Raw genomic sequence first — 19,778 nt, 5'->3', positions numbered from 1 at the left:
ATATATATTCTATATTTTATCTATGAGTGTGTGCAATTTGGTGCAGCTTGGCTGAGTTTTAAATGCGGAGGTATGCGTACTACTGATTGCCATTCTAGTTCAGTATACTTTTAATGACGCTAAAATGTAAAAAGATACTGGCTAAAATCTCTAACACAACCATCATGGGCATTGTTAAATTGCTTAAAGTAAGAGCATGATTATCTATTAGAATTAAGACAGAAATTATTTGTGCTTTTTTAAGGGATAAAAAAAGCTTATTTAAATAAATGCAAAAAGTGTCAAAGGCGAGCAAAACCCCACAAACGTTGCACAGTCGATCGTCAATCAGAACAGCAAGTTTATTTATTGTTTCCAGCTGCACTGTATACTATATGTTCACCTTGTACAAGAAACAAATACAAATACTCACACTAAAAACCAAACAATCTGCGAGCAGCCGTCTCTTTGCTATGATCACGGAGCTACAGCGATGGATGTGGCTGCTGCTGAGAGCCACAGCTGGCTTTCATAAGAGCAGAAAAACAAAAAAGAAAGAAGGAACTATGAGGAGGAGGAGGATAGGGCGCGGTCAGCCACATAAGACTATGATTATAAGAACATTTAACAAGGCATTACAAATCTAACTGGACTGAAAACCTTGAACATCAAAAAACATACATTTGATTTATATAAAAAAAAAATCTATACCACAATGGAGAAAGAGGTGGAGACATGAAAAGCCATAATCCAGACTTGGTTTTCTTTCAGTTTCTCTTTTGAAGGTTAATCTTTTTTTTTTTTTTTCCTGAGTCAGAAAGAAATGTGCTGTTTTCTTTCCTACCTTGCTAGTCAGTGCTGCGATGTACTGTCGGTCCTTTAAAATGCACAGATGATATTCAGGACACCGTTCATGACATGACAATGACCCAATATTGTAGGTACCTCAGCTCAGCAGAGTTGGAAAATTACAACAGCACTATTTAATTGAGGTGAAATACTCGATGTATAATACCAATCCATAGCAGTTTCTTTCTTTCCTTTGTTTTGGTTTAAAATGATAATTCTCACTCCATAAGCCAAAAATATCCTTCCTGGAACTGGACACCACATCTACTGCCTCACATCTTGTCTCTTTACATTCAGGGGGCCAGCAGCCATGACAATGACAGAACAGTAAAGATGGTAGTCCAGATTTCTAATGGAGAGAGCGGATGCTGTCGTTGTTGTCAGCTGACTTTCCTTGTCTAACGAAAACATACATGGAAATCCATTCATTTTCACACTCACTGAAGGAAAGAATAAGAATATGCACTTGCAACAAAAACACAGAATATAGGATAAACGGATGAAAGTAAAAAAAAAAAACAATAACACAAGACATGTTTACGCTGAGAGAGGTGGAACTGTGGAGGAGGGAGGACATAAGGAGGCTCGACCAAGAGTCCGTCTGCCCTTCCCTTGGGTCAGATTTCCTTCCTGCGTGTGGCCGTGTCAACGTGTCCCAGAAGTGAGGAGGAATCTCCCTAAAATTCAACTCAAAAATGAAGACAAAGACAAAAAGTGTCATTTAAATCAAAGAAGAACAGATACTGGAGGGAGGAAAAGGTTTGACGCTCGGTCCTGTCTCAGTGCGGCAGCTCAGGTATGTCTTAACGTCCAACTGTCCTCACTCGGGCTTAGTGGTTTCATACAAAGAGAAAAAGTGTGAAACGTTGCCCGACAGGCCATCCGCTGGTGGGTTTAGATGGCCGGAGTCGAGCGGGCGGACAGTCGGATGGTGAAGTTGGTAGGGTGCCGGGTGTTTAAGTGTACATCGTTTTTCTGCACCCCCCCTGCTCAGTTACTGGCAGCAGTCCTACGGCTCAGACATGTGCTGTTTCATGGGGTCACCGTTTTTGGAGAGTCGGTTGGGGGAGGTGGCCTGTGATGGATGGGTACCAGGGGGCAGGGTGTGGGTGATGGGAACACCCCCGGGCACCAACCCCTCCATAGGTCCAGGGATCCCACCGGGGGCGATGCCCACTACACCAGGAGGGAATCTGGGGACGGACAGGAGGCAATCAACAGACACAACAAAAAGAGCAAAGGAAAAATACACGATTCTGCTCAAAATAATTTTTGCTGTTAGTATTTGTTGCTCCTGATCACTGCCTCTGTCTCAGGAGGGAGTTTAAAGTAACTCCTATTTAAAACTAGAGTTGAAGAATTACAGAATCAAAGCATGTAATCTGACGAAATGTGTAATTTAAATCAGTTACATATATCAATGCACTTTTAGGGATATAATTAAACATTAAATCAATACTAAACACAATCACCTCTGGGAGCATGGAGGCAGTCAATGGGAATGTTATTGATCCTAATCTGGTGGAGAGGAGGATTTTTAAGGCTCCTTAATCCAGATTGCAAAAAACTTAATTAGCAACATCTTTTCCAGATGTAAGTAACAAAAAATCTATTTTTTCCTATAATTTGGGTGAACTGATCCTTGTACTACAGAGGGCTGAAAGGAGGAAATGTGTAGGGAAACTCTTCTTGACTGATAATATCCCAGATATTTACAGTATATATATATATATATTTTTTTTTTTTTTTTACATCAGTTTAAGATTTCTCTTTATAAACAATGATGTGAGGCCCTCATACCATTTTTACCAATACACCAATACAATGTATTTCTTGTTGAAAGAAAAATAATAACTAATTCAGTTCTTGATTTCCAAAGAGTGAGTAACGTCAGAGTGATGCTGTGTCTCAGCTACTGTTTCAGGGTGGTAGAGGTGGAGGCGGGGCATTGATGAGATGCTGGGTATGTGGGAGCAGCTACAGGGCATGAGTGTGAAGCAAAACAAAAAAGAAAAGGCTACAGGTTTCAAAGGGATTTGGTTTTGATCAGTGATGTTTAACATTTCCCCTGGCCTGTGGGCCAGCAGTAGTAGCATTCATTTACCTGGTTGAGAATTACGTATATAATTTGTCCTGCATTCCCCCCGTTGCTATGGCCTGTACCATGGTTTGGTTCACTCGGCTGTGTGAGAGAAGCAGTTCAGTCTGGTTGAGACAATGTAAGAGACTGAGAAAACCAACGGATAAAATTCATTTGGGCCAAGTTCTGTGTATGAATACGCCACAGAAACTAGCACCCAGCCTAATATTCAGGAGAAGAAAGTCAAAATTGAAAAAGAAAACATACATAGTAACTAGACTACCCCACGTGTTAATCCCCTTTTCCTGCAGATGGTGTCACAGGTGATCTCTGTGCGATGCAAGTCGCCTGCCAGCTCCACATAAATCCACCTCCTACCTGTAGGCGGCACCGTTGATCTCAGGGTGAACTTGCTGCTGCTCCATCATTCCCCAGGGCGCCGAGGTGACAAAGAACTCTTTGTTGATGCAATTTCGGAGGCTGTCGGGTATGCGGCCTGTGTCGGGGGGGCGAGATTGGACACTGGTGAGTCAAGAAAAAAATCGATGAGTGTGGTAATGAGTGCGCTCTACATACCAGTGATGGCTCTGCGTATTTCTGTGGCGGCGGCCTCTCTCATCTCCAGCGACGCCTGCTCGCTGTACCAGGCGGTGTGGGGTGTGCATATCAAGTTGGGGGCGTCTTTCAGGGGACCTTGTGAGAAACTGTGCAACAGCGAATGAAAAGAAAAATGGGAAAAAGTGGCAGAGACAGTCACTTCATATCAACTCGCTAGCATAGTTATTATAGTTATTTTTAGTTATTTATTTTTCACATTGTAGATGAATTAAATCAATGAATGAAGAAGATGAAGGTGAGATCATTAATACCTGAAAGGCTCCGACTCGTGGACATCCAGGGCCGCGCCTCGTATTCTGCCTTCCTTCAGGGCCTGAGCCAAAGCTTTCTCATCCACTAGACCTCCCCGAGCCGAGTTGACCAGGAAAGCACCTTGGCGCATCTACACACACGCACACATGCACACATATACACATATACACATATACACACAGAGCACCCATTGTTAATCTCTCAATAAGTGATTTAGCATTAAACAGGTGCTGTCACTGGCTCAGTTTTGTTTGTTGATTGTTTGTAATATTAATAATCATGTTTTCATTAGATAATATCTACGACCTCACCAGCAGATGCCACAAAGTCTTACACACTGGTCCCAAATGACTCGAATGCCTTGATCTTCTTATTCAGGGTTTAAGAGAAACTTTAATGAAAGTGATGATGCTGATAACCATGCACAGATTGAAGGTAATGACACAAGAGGTGAACACATTTAGTTTTGAAGCAGCTATCGGTTTCAGCAACTGTGTCCAGTTCAAATAGTCCAAGTAGTTATAAATACCAGTATTTGGCAGGTTGTGTATTGAACACAACCTGCACATTAGTCTATGTTCTCCGGGTGGCAGCAGTGACCAGGAGAAGAGGATGTGCAGTTCCATTTGCAGTAAATTACAGTAAGACAAGTTTCTTGTTAGAGCGGCAAAGATCTGCCCACACTGTAAAAAAGCTGCTGTCCAGATCATTCTCAAGTTGATGGCTGATTCACCAAGGCTGGTTAACGTACAGGTCTAGACTGGCAGCACACTCAAGGGGGCAACGTTGACTTGGCCGGTCAGTGGCATTTCTTTGTCACTGACTGCTTTGTTGGCAGCTGACAGTAGGTGTGCTGCATCACACACACACACAACACAAAAACACAGTACGTTGGATTTATACTGCAGGGGAAGTGTATTCATCTACATGACAATCTCGCTCATGTTTAAAGGTTTTGTAGAAAATGAATCTCACCACATCATAGACGATGTGTATCCCACCATCAGATATCTGTCCCACATATGTACACCCCCCTGTGTATCTTTGCACGTGTGTTCCGAGTATCGCACCACTCATATTAAACGGCTAATAATTGGAAAGTGCCAACAAAGGAGCAGTGGCAGCAAAAGGAGTGCGAGTGGCCAAGTCAGCCGCCAGTTCGCTGGCATAAAGCTGCTCTAGCAACCTCGGAGAAACATTGGCTGAGTAAAGAGAATGTGCGGCCCGCTTTCGGAGGGTAATGAGAAAGAGCTTCTACAAAATGGAGGCTTATCAGTTTTTGGTAAATTGCCAGCTCTGTCAGCTTCTCAGACCAAGTTGTGTGTTTAAATTGAAGCGGCAAAATCCCTTTATCTTCCATCACCTGAGGCTCATGTTAGAAAAGACATGCGATCAATTCCCGGAGCTTCCTCAGCACTCGAGGCCCCTGACCTGTTTGATGGTGAAGTCGTTGATGAGGTGGTGGTTGTGTTCATTCAAGTTGCAGTGCAGGGAGACACAGTCGCTCTGGTAAAGCAGGTCCTGGAGCGTGTACACTCGCTGGACACCCAGTGAGCGCTCCAAGCCGTCCTGGAGATAGGGGTCGTAGAATATCACGTTGAAGCCGAACGCCTTGGCCCGCATCGCCACTGCCTGGCCCGAGCGACCTAATTGATAAATAAACTTAAAATGAATATACCTTAAATACAGATTAAGAGAAAGGATTAAATGTTTAATCTATCAGTTGTTTGACAGAGAAGGAATCACAGCGGTTCTGATTATTAATTTATCATTTAGCGAGCAAAAATGTTCGCTCCGGTCTTTGCCTCTACCAACACAGAAGCTCAACGATTTCACTTATCCTGTGGAATATCCCAGCATCTTCTTGATGGACTGTTACAAACATTCACGGTTTCCCACATGATTTTTCCCGATGACTTTTCATCTAGCACCTAGCACCATCTAGTTTTGGCTTGGTGTGAAATGTTTCATTATCTATTGAATGGATTGCTATTCAATTCAGTTCAAAAATGTATGTCACTCTCAGGATGAATGATATTTCATGAGGTGATCCCCTACATCATCATTAATCTATAAATGATTACAATTATAATGTGTCTAATATTTGGTCAAAAATATTTATGACCAAATACTTCCCCCCAAACATACACAAATACACTTTGTGTCAATACTAAAAATCATGTTGTCATTATGAGTTGTTAGCAAGCCTCCTCTTGTTCACTTTTTTGACATTTAACAAACAGAACTGTAAAAATCATAGACAGGTTTATTAAATAACGAATACATTTTTTTTCCCAATAACTGGGTCATAAACAAGTAAAGACAGACAGAAAAACACAACAAAAGCGTCCGACTGACATTAATTTTTTGGGGGGCCAATTCTGATACCAATATTAGGGAGTAAAAAATTTCCTATACATTAGCCGATATATATATATATATTTTTTTTTAAATTGGCATGATTTATGATATGTCATTGTCAAACCCTTATGACAAAGAAATGGAGCTAATGCTTGATATTTTACAGATAACCATAAACTTAATTTTAAACTATGATTGTAAAGAGAGCAAATACAACCATATATATATATATGACTTGAATAAATATAACCATATCATCTTATGTAAAATGTAAACATAAATGCACATCTTTTCTGCTTTTTTTTTTTTCTGTAAATTTCTTTCACATTTGCAAACATAAATGCAGATGGCAATATGTAGAAGGCTCCTATTAGCTGATATTACAGGCCCACCAATAAATCGGTCCGGCACTGAAAAGGATAACTAGCGCTCCTAACTAAAAATAGGAGTTCTAATTTTCTCACTAGAGCTGCTTTGCAAAAATATGAAGCTTCATGGAAGAACATTTCATTCCATTATGTGAAAATATTAAATGGACTGTATTTATGTAGCGCTTTTCTAGTCTTATTGACCACCCAAAGCTCTTTACAGTACAAGTGACATTCCCTCATTCACACACACACACACACACACATTCATACAGCGTCGGGGAAGCAGGGATCGAACATCCGACCCTCTGGTCAGTGGAGGACCCTTTATACCTCCTGAGCCACAGCCGCCCTGTGCAGGTAATTATGAGTAAACAAGATAATGTTAAAAATGTCCTTTCTGTAGTGTCTGAGTGAGATGCTGCTGCTCATGGTTGTAGTCATACAGTTACTGACAGCTGCTGTCAAAACAAGACTGCCCACTCTCCTCTGGGGATAAAAACACAACGAGCGGGTCATATCAGATTCTCCACTTCTGCCTCAAGCAAAAACTCCCACGTGTTTCCATACACTCTCATCACCTCCTGCAGGTAAAACAGCAAAAAAAGGCGGCTCACCGAAGCCGATGAGGCCGAGCGTCTCCCCTCGGATCCTTGCCGCCCCCGATGCCACCTCCCGGATCTGCTCCACGCTCTGGACCCGCGTGCCCTCCCGGAGAGCCTGGTAGAGCCACGTGTTCCGCCGATACAGGTTGAGGATGTGACAAAGTGTGGAGTCTGCCGTTTCTTCTACAGCCGCGGAGGGAATATTACACACGGCGATACCTGGAAGAGACAATGACATTGACAGATACCTGAAATGATTAGCAACATATAATCCTCACAGACTTAGTCTAATAATAGTTTTAATAGTCGTTCACAAGTAATGTAGCTCTTTTGAGGAGAGATTCATCTATAGGACATTTATATTCTTTAAGACCTTGTACAAAATAACTTTGACACTGAACTGTGAAGGGTACGAGGATCATTATAACACCTAATTATGACAATAAAAAGATCAATTTCTACAAAAAGAAAAAAAAGCGTAATTAAATGTATCAGCACAAATGACAACAATTAGGATATCCCGCTAAATCCTGCTCTCAAACCAAACATATGCCGAAGGGGCCAAATGGGAATCCGAGGGGGAGTTTCATATCAGTCGGAGCATCTGCTCTGCATATGCGATCAGCTCTATTACATATTCTATTTACAGTGTGTCATCCTTCTTGGTACAAGTGTTGTTTATATTCAGTCAATATATCAAGCAGAGTTTGGCTTGGCCTCCATCCAAAGGTGCACTGTCCTTATCCATAATGCATCATTTATTCTTTATTCCTTCTCATGTAGTGGTGAATAAATGAATGGACCATATGGGGACACGCAAGCCTCCTTGTTCATTATACTCTGCACATGACAACTGTCTTCTTTTGAACAATCTCACTGTTTCACATCTGCCCTCCCTCCTCTTTTGTCTCCATCTGTGCCCTCAGCCTCACCGAGCTCCCCGGCCGCCTTGATGTCGATGTTGTCGTAGCCGCTGCCGATGCGGATGATGATGCGCAGCGCTTTGAACTTCTCCAAGTCCTCTCTGGTCAGGGTGATGGTGTGGTACATCATGGCTCCCACTGCCTCATTCAGCACCTTGAGGGACATTGGAGAGCGCCATCACTGAGCTTTTTTCTCAACAGTCATTTGCAGAGTTAGAGATTGAATAAAACAGAACAGTCTTATGTGCATTTTTACTACTATCGTCATTATCATCCCAACAATGATAATCAGAGTACTCTTCTTTGTATGTATAAGCAACTTGTCGCGACCAACATGAGTTAGTGTTTTCAACACCTCTCATTTTCCAGGACGTAAGTTTGTCTTTGATTCTTCATCTAAATGCAAATGGTTTGTTTAAGTGTGCTCTAAAATATGAGTGGTTGTCCGCGTGTTTATTATGAGCACTTGCCAATGTTCGTTTTTGTCGCAATCCATTCATTCAGACTGTATACAAACAAGCTTGAGTGGATTGCATGCGGCACCCTAAAGTAAACTGACAGCGGCCGAGGAAACCAAGAGAGCATGAGCAAGCAGCATCTGTGAGCCACAGCCATTAAAAAGAACAGGTTTGAATTCACAGCTCTGCTAACTGAATTAACCTAACCCAAGCCAGATTAGCATATCCATGAATTCTCATGCAGCATTTTTTTTTATTGGAGCTAGCTGCAGTGGGAGCTGGGTGCTAAATTCAAGGTGAAAGCTCTCCTTGTGCATTAATCTTATTACTTGAGTGAAGCAGGCCAGACGCAAGCCTGTGGCTGGAGACAAAGGAAAAATGTCACCGAATCGCAGCGACTGTTGAGCAACAGGACTATAATCAGAGGTCGGGTTTACATGAAGTGGAAAAATTTAGGAAATGGATTTTGTATAGTGGTAATTATAAAATTTTAAAAAGTAGCCTTCTGAAATGTGTGTGCTACTTCACGTTGTTTTGTACAGGGCTATTACCAACAGCAAGGAATCATGGACATTGCAAAGAAACAACATAAAGCCCTTAACGATGGCAACACTGCATTAAATTTACCCGTGTAATGGCACATTTACAAAGCTTTTAAAAAAATACTTGGCTATGGAGATTAATTGGTGGTTTCAGAGGGAGTTACGTAGAGTGAATATACTGTGTAACTATCAATATAAAATAGTCACCTTTATAGGTGATGGTCAAGTGGCAACTTGGGTGATTGTGAAGTGACAACCCACCCTTTGTTTTGTGAACGAAGACGTAGAATTGGGGTTGGGTCTGACTTAAGAACTCTTCCACTGGGTGCCCACCTACACCTGCAACCATGCACCGATTGGACGGAGCAGCTGTCAATCACGCTGTATCCACGCTCCGATGATTTATCAATATTTTACTCTAAATGGGACCACGACTTACAAAATGAAGATCATGCTAGATTGAAGAAGACTTGAAACTAGAGACTGAACCATAAACCTCTCAGGTTTATATCAGAGTCTATGGTGAATGGTAGGCATATTTCTCAGCTTTGGAGTGAGCTAGGCTAACTTTCTCACCCTGGTTTCAGTCTGTATGCTACGCTAAGCTAATCAACTCCTGGGTAGAGAATTTTTTAGCCTTAATGTGAGCCAGTGTTCCTCTATGCTTAGCTCAGCTAAGCTAAGTACCTCCTTGCTCTTGCCTCATTATAAGCAAGCAGACAGGAAAATGGTATCGATCTTCTTGCCTAAATTATAACTTATGCTCCAATTTTTAAAGGGCCCATATTATGCTCCAGGCACCTTTCCAGCCTGCCTCAACGTATATTATGTTATCTGGGGTGTCTGCCAGCCCACGGAGAATGAAAAGAAAACAATGAGTCGTTGATTCGTGGTTTGGGTTGGCCGTGCAGACGGTCTGTAAACGAGCCATTCACAGACCGGGCGTCAAGTGACGTAAGTTGACTCCTGCTACTGTGGCGACCACGCCCCCAACCTGAGCAGCAACTCCCCCCTTGAAGTGCGGAAAAACAGATCGTGTCTACGCCATCATTTTCTCGCGGCTGCCGCCGTTCGGTGGCGGCTGCCGGCGGTCGGTTGCGGTTAAGAGTTAAGAGTTGTGGTTTGTCCATAACAATCATTTTATACATGAATATTTTTTTTGTATATATATTTATATGATAGAGATAGTAGAGAGAGACAGAAAATGCAGTAGACGATCCGACTAGCTGGTAGTTGAAGCAGGGTCCTGCTGCTCGGGGCGTGTTTAGTCCGTGTGGTATGCCCCCTAACTCTCCGGCTATCTCTTATGAATTAAGCTGCATACCAAATAATCCCAGTCACTACACTGTCAGCTACACAGTGACAGTTCAAACACTGACATTCTCGTATGACAGAGTGATGACAAGCTGCGTCTCTCTTCACACAGTCTTTTGTCCGGACTGATGTGGTGTTTTCAGCCTGAGCAAGTAATATTGTAATATTCTCAGTTACATTCTCAACTGTGGCTTTAACAAATTTTTACTTTGCACTAAAACAGCAGCAAAAAAAAAAAACACTTGAAAAACACAACACTGTGTATCTGTCAGTTATTCAGAAGCCCCTTGTTTTCTCTCTTTCCAAGGACAGTACTGTATTACAGTAGTTAACAGACAATTTGTGCTTTACAACACTTTACAACACAAAAATTTGTACTCAACTGGGACCAGAACATTTTGGCAGGTCACCTGTGGCTACAATTTCTACTGATTCTTTATATCATTGATTCCTTAATCAATGCATCTGCTTACTGTCAGGCAGTGCATGCAAAAAGACAGCAGCTTGGTGTTGTTTGCAATGCTTGGTGTGTAAGGCTGTTTATATATTTGTTTGGGAGCAGTACTTCACTGCAGGGACTTGCAGCGAGGTTATTAGTCAGTGTGTGTATGTGTGTGTGTGTGTGTGTGCGTGTGTGGAGTGCCCCATCTGTACCCTCTGCTGTGCAGTTATAGTTATGGGAACGCAGCCAACAACTACACTCCCAGAAGGGCCCTCTGTGTGTCTATAATGTATCCACTACGAGATCATCTTACTGGACGGAGATTGATTGTGTGTGTGTGTGTGTGTGTGTGCGTGTGAGAGAAAGAGAGAGCGAACTAGGGGAGCAAGGACAATACTGCAGTAATATGTAGGAAAGGAATTCTTCCATTTAACCTCTAAATTCATATCATTAGGCTGGCATAAAAGTAAAACTGACAGCTTTTTAATTGAAAATGAAACACGGGGAATGTTACATTGATATGACATCAGCTGGAACTCTTCCTCTTCTCTTTTTTAACGGTACAGACACAAACCCTCCAGCTCAGGCTGTAAAATCGCTCCAGTGTATCGACAGTAAAATAAGACAAATGTTTCACTCACTCTGGCTCTGAACAATTATACTGTATTTCTATCCTCCTTATTTAACAAAGCAGCACTTCAGCACCCGCTGGGATTAGAGTTAGTGATGAGACCATTATGGCTGGACTTGGAGAGTAGACCATACCGGTGGGCTGACATATTAATAAAACATTACAGAAGAGGGGACACACAATGAGGATAGGGATGATTCTTCTGCACTCAGCAGATACCTTTTTTTATGTCTTGTGTGCAAACCTGTTCCACTGTCTATATCTAGTGCACAATGTGTATATTCTGTGTAAATTGTATATATATATATATGTTATTTCTATTTTTGTTGTTGTTTATTGCATGTTAACTTATCTATTACTTTTACTGATTTGTCTATTTTTACAACTTCCTTTGCTGCTGTAACGCAGCAAATTTCTCTATAGCGTGACTAATAAAGGATTATTTTATCTGATCTTATTATTAGTCCTATAGTGAGCAGCACAGTTCCAACAGAGTACCAGCCACAACATTATGTATACAGTATACATGTTAAAGTCTGAGACCTCCATCCTCAACGAGTGAATGGAAAAATGAACTCAGCCGACTTTTGAAAGATTTTCTGTACAAAACCTGAAAAACAAGCATATAATATTGATTGACAAATAACATTATGACTTGTCCTTTCGTGTAATGTTTTTCTTTTGCCTTTTAAAAAGCAGTGTGACCAAAGCTTCGTATGTATAGGCGTAAAGCTCCAGAAACAAGCTTTTTCATTAATAAGCCTTTTCTCACAGATATGCCAGGTCAAGATTAAAACAATAATAAATTCAAATAAATTGTCCAGAGTGTGCAATTTCTTGTTACCACCTGTCACTCTGTTTTAACTATGTTGACAGTTTTATTATCCAGTCTATAAACTTCCCAACCCTTTGGAATAGGTTTTCCTTGTTTAAAATCATCTCTCAAAACTTACTTTTACAGAACTGTTATTAGCTATTAGTTACGTTTCCTTTCTAATTTGCATTGGTTTTAATCTGTTTCGAGTTTACTTCTTTTTTGTCTTAGATTTTAAGTGTGTTTTTTTTGTTGTATTCATTTGCTTGTTGTCTTTAACATTTTGTTTTCTTGTTTTTAATCGTCCTCTTTGAGAAGCACTATTATCATTATTATGCCTAAGGCTTTGAGAGTAATATCAGGACAACCATCTTACATGGGGTTAAACGGTCAGTGCTACATGTTTGAGGTAGTGCAGGCAACAATTAAACTAGAACCAAAATGAAACTGGGAAAGTGTAATTCTATCATTTTCTGCCAGTGAGGCCAGTAGCTGCTACATTTTCTCAAGATGACAAAGAAGAAATACCTTTTCATGTATCTCCTGTGTGGACTGGGCATCACAGAAAGCCACAGTGGCCAGATCTTTGAGAATGGGCATCTCCACGGTGCAGTCGCGCCCATCCAGCAGCGCCACCAGAGGGCGTGGGTGCATAGGCCCATTCATAATCTGGGGCCGAATACCTGCAGAGGGACAGAGAGAGAGGAGTGGAGGAGTTAATTATTTATGTCTGGCACACACAGTCAAGTGAGCTGCAGAGGGATCAGGAAAATGTAGAAAATGCAGCCCAGAGCAGGGAGTGTTTACAAAGCAAGGTCTGTGTGCTTTCCCTCTGTGATGGGCTGAGTCAGTGGTGCACAATACATACATACAACTACACACACACACACACACACACACACACACACACACACGGACAAATACACACACACACGGGGACACACACACACACACACACACACACACACAATTATATGAGACACAGTGATGTGACTACTCCTCTCTTTCGCTGTTATCCACACTGTTACCAGGCAACAGGTCCCTTCACCCCATGAGGTCATCACCTCCATTATCCTATCACCGTACAGATCCCTGTAGGCCTGTGTGTGTGTGTGTGTGTGTGTGTGTGTGTGTGTGTGTGTTTTTGCATAATAAAATGTTTCATGAGAGCCTTCTCCAGGTTTGTCAAGTAAATAGCAACATCCTACATTTACACTGAGTTTGCGACTTTTTGTCTTAATCCTGCTGTTGAGTTATTTTTTTGGAGAAAAGTGGCAAAAACTACTAGAAACTATAAATGTGAGTGTCTTACTTGACTGACTAACAAGCGTGGCAATTCAGCTGACTCTGTACCAATTAACTAACTTCCCCTTAAAAAATAAAACGTGTTCTTACATGACAACACGCAAAAAGAAATCTGACATTGCGGACCCAAATTCCACTGAAAAGAGGGAAAGGAAAAAAGGGAAGGAGGGGTGGGGTCCATGCACCAGCACTCTCTGGCTCCCTGCTGCCTGTTGTCATGGTGATTAGAGGATTTGGGCAGGATTATGAAATATTTTATTTAGTGGCATCTGCGCTGCCGGAGAGGACATCCAAACCCACTCGCTCTGTGTCTTTTGCTTTAACTCTAGTGTTGGGGAGAAAAAATGTTTTTTGGTGACCCGCACAACTGCAGCACTTTAAACACAATACATGCATATAATGTAACAACATGACGTCCTCGTAAATGCAGCGTTTCAGAGTTTCAATTAACTGTACTTCAGTTTTGCAGCAGCAGACTCCTTTTTTCTGTTCTGCACAGATAGAAACATTTGCATCGATTACTGATCCAATTTTGAAGGTGTTTTCTCATGCTGCTCTACAATTGAAATGCTCTGAAAAACGTTTTTTTCCCAATCAGCTTGATTGGTGGAGTGACTGGTGTTTGTGGGGGGGTGCATTCGCTGGTTTGAAATGGGTGGCTTTCAGTTATGTTGTTAAGGTTCCATGCACAAATGAGAATTTAGCAGCACAAGATAAAATAAAATATTTCCAACTAACACACTCTCATGCATTTTATCTATATAACAAAACACACATCACAAACACACACGATAAATAAAATTGGGGATAATTTAAAAGAGGAGAGTCCCATTGATCCCAGCTATGATAAAGTGATTATGTTGTTTAAATGTTAATTCATCTAATAACGTGCTGTTCTTTCTGTCCGTCTCTCTCCCCGCGTCTGACAAACGGCAGGGGAAGGTTAACAACGCCCAAACATGTCAGAGGTGAGAAACTGAGGTGTGTGAGACAAAATAGCGGCGAGCAGGGGAAGAGACACGCAGGAGAAGTGAAAGTGAAATGAAAGAAGGAGAACTATAGGATGGGAAGGGAGAAACAAATAGAGGAGGGAAGGAGTTGCGGGCGAGGAAGAGAGTATGATTATGACAGGGGGAAAAAAGTGCATGTGTATCGTTGTTATTTCTAAAAGCTTAACATTAGTGGGTCGACTACTTGAAGGATGAACCAACACTTTTGAATACAGACATTTAAAGGGGACTCCACCCAAAGCCTGAGGTACAACCTGAAGGTGTGGGATTTGGCAGATGTTTTCGTTAAGGAGGAAGTGAGGGTCTAAGTTATATTATAGTTGCTTTATGGGAAATGGATTATATTTGAGCTTGGTCCTTAAGAGTCAGGGTATTTCTGACTCTGCTACTTCAATTCTAAACAGTTTTATTTAAAGCCTAAACATGTTTCTCCCAAAATGTGCATTACTGCATCACTGAGTTTTGCAGATTTTCTTTAACCCATGCACTCAGGCTCTGACAAGTTAAGGAAAAGAAATCCTGCCCCAGGAAACCGAAACTCTTAAATATATTAAATATTTATTACTTAATAACCTTGTCCTGCAGTTTATTTGTTGTCATTGCTTTGTGTTTATGATTTACATCTTGCTCACATCACTCTTCCCTGTTACACATTGATTTTATGAGCTGAATAGTTTTTATAACTTCTACGTGAGCCATTTTATTACAGATAAGAGATTTATTTTTTATTTGATCTGATTATATTACAATGATTATCAATTTTATTTTTGTGCGGCGCTCCTGATAAAAGCAGTCATTCATAAAAGCCCAAGTATCATATCAAAGGAGAGGAATGAGTAAGGAAAGAGGACAGAAGAGTTTCAAAGGAAGAATGTGGAGGAGGTGACCTCAAGCTTGCTGGTCCTTTTTTTTAATAAAAACAGATAAGAAAGCCTGTATTATTCTGGAGAATACAGTGTGTGTGTGTGTGTGTGTGTGTGTGTGTGTGTGTGTTAGCGAGGCAGCTCTGGGGAAAGAGGAATGTTCGCCAAACACACCTGTGGCTCTACAGCTCTCGCCGTTACCTCCTCATCACACTCCTGCAGAGTTCATTATCACAGCTCAGCCGTAGCAGAGGAATACAACGTCTCACACACAAGGAGACGTACAGACACTCAAACAGACACAGCGGTGACTTGAAACATCCCCCCTTCTCACACACACGCAAGCACACGCAAACAGACTCACGGTGAAATAAAAGGATAGACAAACAGTGAACAGGGCATCAGTTGCTTATATACATGTACATGTTTATACACTTAAATGAGAAGCAGCTGGTGGGAAAAAAAAAGCAGCGTCACTTGTAGGAAGTGGGTCAAAATGCTGTGGATTAATCATTTCCTGGTGGCTAATAGCCTTTCTCCTGTCTAATAAGGCAGAACGTGGCGCCGCATCCAACCCGTGATGAATCTGCAGATAATTAACACCTAACATGGCTGTTAATGAGGGTCTTAATGACTCAGATACCTGGCCAGGGATTTGAAGGAGCTCTGTAGTTATTGACAGAAAGAAAGAAAGAAAGAAAGATAGAAATCTTCCCTCAGTCTCACAGCCAAAAACTAACTGAAAAAGACTGAACCTTTTTTGCACCGGAGCACTTGAGCAATTGTATTTTTTGGATACAACATTTTAATGGGATGGAGGTTCAGAGAATTAAAAAAAAAAGAAACGTGCTTATTGACCAAGAAATAAAGGGACTGTCGAAAAGCTGTTGTAGACTGTTCACTCTGGAATGGCCTCGTCATCCATCCCTCCAGGGAGTGTCTGTTACATCAAGGTTAATGAGTTGTCGAAGTGTCTCTAAAGTCTCACACTGTCACAAGTAAAATGCCGCACAGTCCCGTCCCGCCAGCGCAGGGCAAGCAGAATCCATCATCACTTTAAAGTCCAATCAAAATGGCCAGTGACGAGCTTCGACCGCGATCAAAGTGTCGGGAAGAACACGTGAGTCAGAGACGCGTTGAGATGACATTCTGTCCCTGACTCGGTTTTAAAAGAGCTCGTGTCTAAAGTGGCATTTTCTAAAATGTATCCAGGAATCAACCACAGTGATAAATGTAAGCGTGACATACCGACGGTGGGCCCCAACAAAAAACAACAATAAAAAAACAACAACTCTTCAACCAGCACAGCAGTGATACTCAGTTGACAGGAAGCTTCCCCGGCTACAGATGACATCATACCTGGAGCGTAAAAGGAAAATTTACTACACTGTACATGGATCCGATAATCAAGATTATAAAAGTCTGGGGGGATATTCTGCCATACTGTACTGTACAGTACTGCACTGTACTCTGAACTGATATGTGGTGTTCACCTCCTGCACTCTCATGCAAACATTTTATTCATTTGTTCTTTTTTCTTTGTCGTGTGCTTTTTTGTATTAAAGGACCCATATTATGCTCCAGGCACCTTTTCAGCCTGCCTCCACGTATATTTTGTTATCTGGGGTGTCTGCCAGCCCACGGAGAATGAAAAGAAAACAATGAGTCGTTGATTCGTGGTTTTGGTTGGCCGTGCAGACGGTCTGTAAACGAGCCATTCACAGACCGGGCGTCAAGTGACGTAAGTTGACTCCTGCTACTGGGGCGACCACGCCCCCAACCTGAGCAGCACCTCCCCCCTTGAAGTGCGGAAACAGATCTACGCCATAATTTTCTCCCCGCAAGCGAACGACGACCGCGGGCATGGCCAAAAGATATAATAATGTTTGCTCTGTTGTTGGATGTGCAGACCAACGTAACGCCGGACTGGCAACCCATCTCTTTTTGACAGACCTACTGTCGGGGTCGGGGTAGGCCGGCCGGGGTAGGTAGACTCTTTGCTCCGGTTTCTTCCAACGAGGACAAAAAAATTATCGAAACGTTCTGTCGAACGCATTTTCTATTGATAACGTGTCTATCGTGATACATATCGTTATCGTTCTATCGCCCAGCCCTAATGTGCTCTGTGTGTAATTATGGAGAACGTGTTCGCTGTGCCTCCCGGTCTCTACGTCGTGTTTGTGCCTTGTCACGTGCGACTGTTGTCATGGCAGCGCAATGCCGTAGTTGCGCAGCAGACCCGGGGAGGAGCGAGGCGGAGCGAGGCGGTACACAAAGGGAGGGGGTCAAGATGTGAGCAGGAAAGCGCTGGAATCGACCATAGTCTCACAGGGCTGTTTATACAGAAAGAGGAGGGTGCTGTGTGGTTTGATCCTTGAGGTGTTTTGACATGGAATAGCAAAGACATGTAGTGCACACACCTGAAAACCAATGTAACTTGTGTAAAAGGGGGCATAATATGGGCCCTTTAATTCCTTCATCATTAATTATGTGAGCAAAGGACATTTGGTGTAGGACACGGACACCAACACACAAAAACACATACTTACACATATCAATCATTGAAAAAAATATATTTTAGTGTATAAAATGCCGTAAATTACTTTTCACTGCTGTTTTCCCCCAGTCAATAAAACTTTTACACAAATCTGTTAAACAAAACCTTCGAAAGCAAAATGGTCTCATTACTGAAAATCAATAAAAACTATTAAAACACGGAGAACTCTGAGGTAACCAGTCTCCGATTAAGTTTTTCATACAGTATGTTAAGCCCACAGACTGTGTATAAAAGCCTTGAAGGTCACTGTGTGGAAAACATACCACGGCAACAGTAGTGATATTATAGGAATATTACCCTACTCCCCTCTGTGACCTACTTTGTCACTACAGGCCTCTGTATACTAAATGTTCATTACCATAGGGGCATGATTGGTCCTGGCGGAATATCACAGAGACTCAGAATTAGCTCGCAGCTGCAGACGGCTGTAATAACAGTCATCTGTTGACGTTGAATGTGAGCAGTAACATAACTGGCAATGGTTAGCGTATGTCTGTTGATTGTAGATGATTAATGTATGAGAGCAAAGCACATTTATTCAATGAGGATAAGAGGGCAATCTGAGTGATGTTGAGATGATGAATGAGTTATTTTGTGATAAAGGGTCAAAACAAATCTTGTTGTATCGGGATCATGAAATAATTATTCGCTAATTACAAAACAGCCTACAGCCTATAGAATCTTCTTTGCCTTCAGATGGCAAGTTATGGATTTAAAAACAGCCCAAAGTGGAGTTTTATCCCAATAATTGATATTTGTCATGTGCACCCCACACTGTGGCTCCTCCCACCCCCACTGACCACACAGCAGCTGGGCTCATGGCAGCACTTGGGGGCCAGAGGCCCAGCCTATTAATAAAGGGGAAAAAATGGTCGCATCTGGGGTTTTTTTCTTCTTCTTCTTCTACTTCACTTAACTTGTGTCCCACCACTTTCTCTCTGTTTATATCCGTCTCCCTCTCTCCAGCCGTCTTCCTATCCCTTGGGTCTGCACCAGCCTGCAGGAGTTTGGCAGCGGTGTGTCAGCTGCCCCACCCGCCGGCCAAACACAGGACCTGGACTCCAGGAAACTAAAGCAAAGCCAGAACTCTCTCCCTGTCCAAACACAGAGTCCCACCCAACACCAGACAGAAGAGCAGACTCACTTTCAATCGGGACAAAAAATGCACCACAGAGACGGGGGGTTTTTTCGAGGGGGCTATTAGCTGTTACGTAAACTTCTGTTAGCAGTAGAAACAACACAACGAAAAGATGGTTTACATTAAGCGGTAGGAAATCTTGGCTAGATGAAAATGCAAATGGCCTGTGCCAATTTCCTGTTATTGTACCCAAAGTATTTATCATAGCACAACGGCCAGCATTGTCTGAGGGGCCGGCAAGTCAAACAGAAACAAAGCCAACAGCTTGACTAACTCCATCTACACCGTGTTCAATGTGACAACAGTCTTATTCAGTGGGGGTCCAGCAATGTTACATCCCAGAAGGGAAGCTTGAATGCACCAAGGTTGATATCATCCTTCAGCCAATGTTAATCACAAACTGGATGATTCTCCAGGCGGTATGAAAACTTTTGGCAGAGCTGGCAAGAACGTACTCCCGACCGCAAATGGATTGCAGATGTTCCACACTAAAAAGTCTTTTTGGATTCTGACAACAGAAATAGAAGTAATCTTTTTAAATGTTAGGGGGAAAAAGACACAAAAAAACCCCAGAACTCATATAAGTATGTCTCTCCCTGGTGAATACGATCTGGTGTCTAATTCTCTCATTTGGAAGGGCTGATCTCGGAAAAGCAGCTCTGAAAAGCT

At 42.1% G+C, this 19,778-nt stretch overlaps 1 protein-coding gene across 7 annotated transcripts in view; it reads right to left on the bottom strand.

Annotated features, from left to right (window-relative positions):
• Window positions 1–323: 323 nt before the first annotated feature.
• ctbp2a (C-terminal binding protein 2a) overlaps window positions 324–19,778 on the bottom strand; it is a 60,349-nt gene continuing 40,894 nt past the window's right edge. For 6 of the 7 annotated variants that reach the window (XM_035605637.2, XM_035605641.2, XM_035605639.2 and 3 more), the window contains 8 exons: window positions 12,765–12,919; window positions 8,045–8,189; window positions 7,125–7,331; window positions 5,210–5,424; window positions 3,778–3,908; window positions 3,485–3,612; window positions 3,287–3,404; window positions 324–2,021 (listed from right to left, as the gene is read on the bottom strand). In XM_035605637.2, the coding sequence (XP_035461530.1) occupies window positions 1,838–2,021; window positions 3,287–3,404; window positions 3,485–3,612; window positions 3,778–3,908; window positions 5,210–5,424; window positions 7,125–7,331; window positions 8,045–8,189; window positions 12,765–12,919 (1,283 nt within the window). In that variant the 3' untranslated portion in view covers window positions 324–1,837. Of the gene's footprint in view, window positions 2,022–2,932; window positions 3,011–3,286; window positions 3,405–3,484; window positions 3,613–3,777; window positions 3,909–5,209; window positions 5,425–7,124; window positions 7,332–8,044; window positions 8,190–12,764; window positions 12,920–19,778 lie in introns of all 7 variants that reach the window. The other variant, XM_035605636.2, reaches the window with a different exon arrangement.

This window comes from Scophthalmus maximus, chromosome 10, assembly GCF_022379125.1.
Source record: "Scophthalmus maximus strain ysfricsl-2021 chromosome 10, ASM2237912v1, whole genome shotgun sequence".
Classification (NCBI taxonomy): Eukaryota; Metazoa; Chordata; class Actinopteri; order Pleuronectiformes; family Scophthalmidae; genus Scophthalmus; species Scophthalmus maximus.
This window is presented reverse-complemented; position numbering and strand designations above follow the sequence as displayed.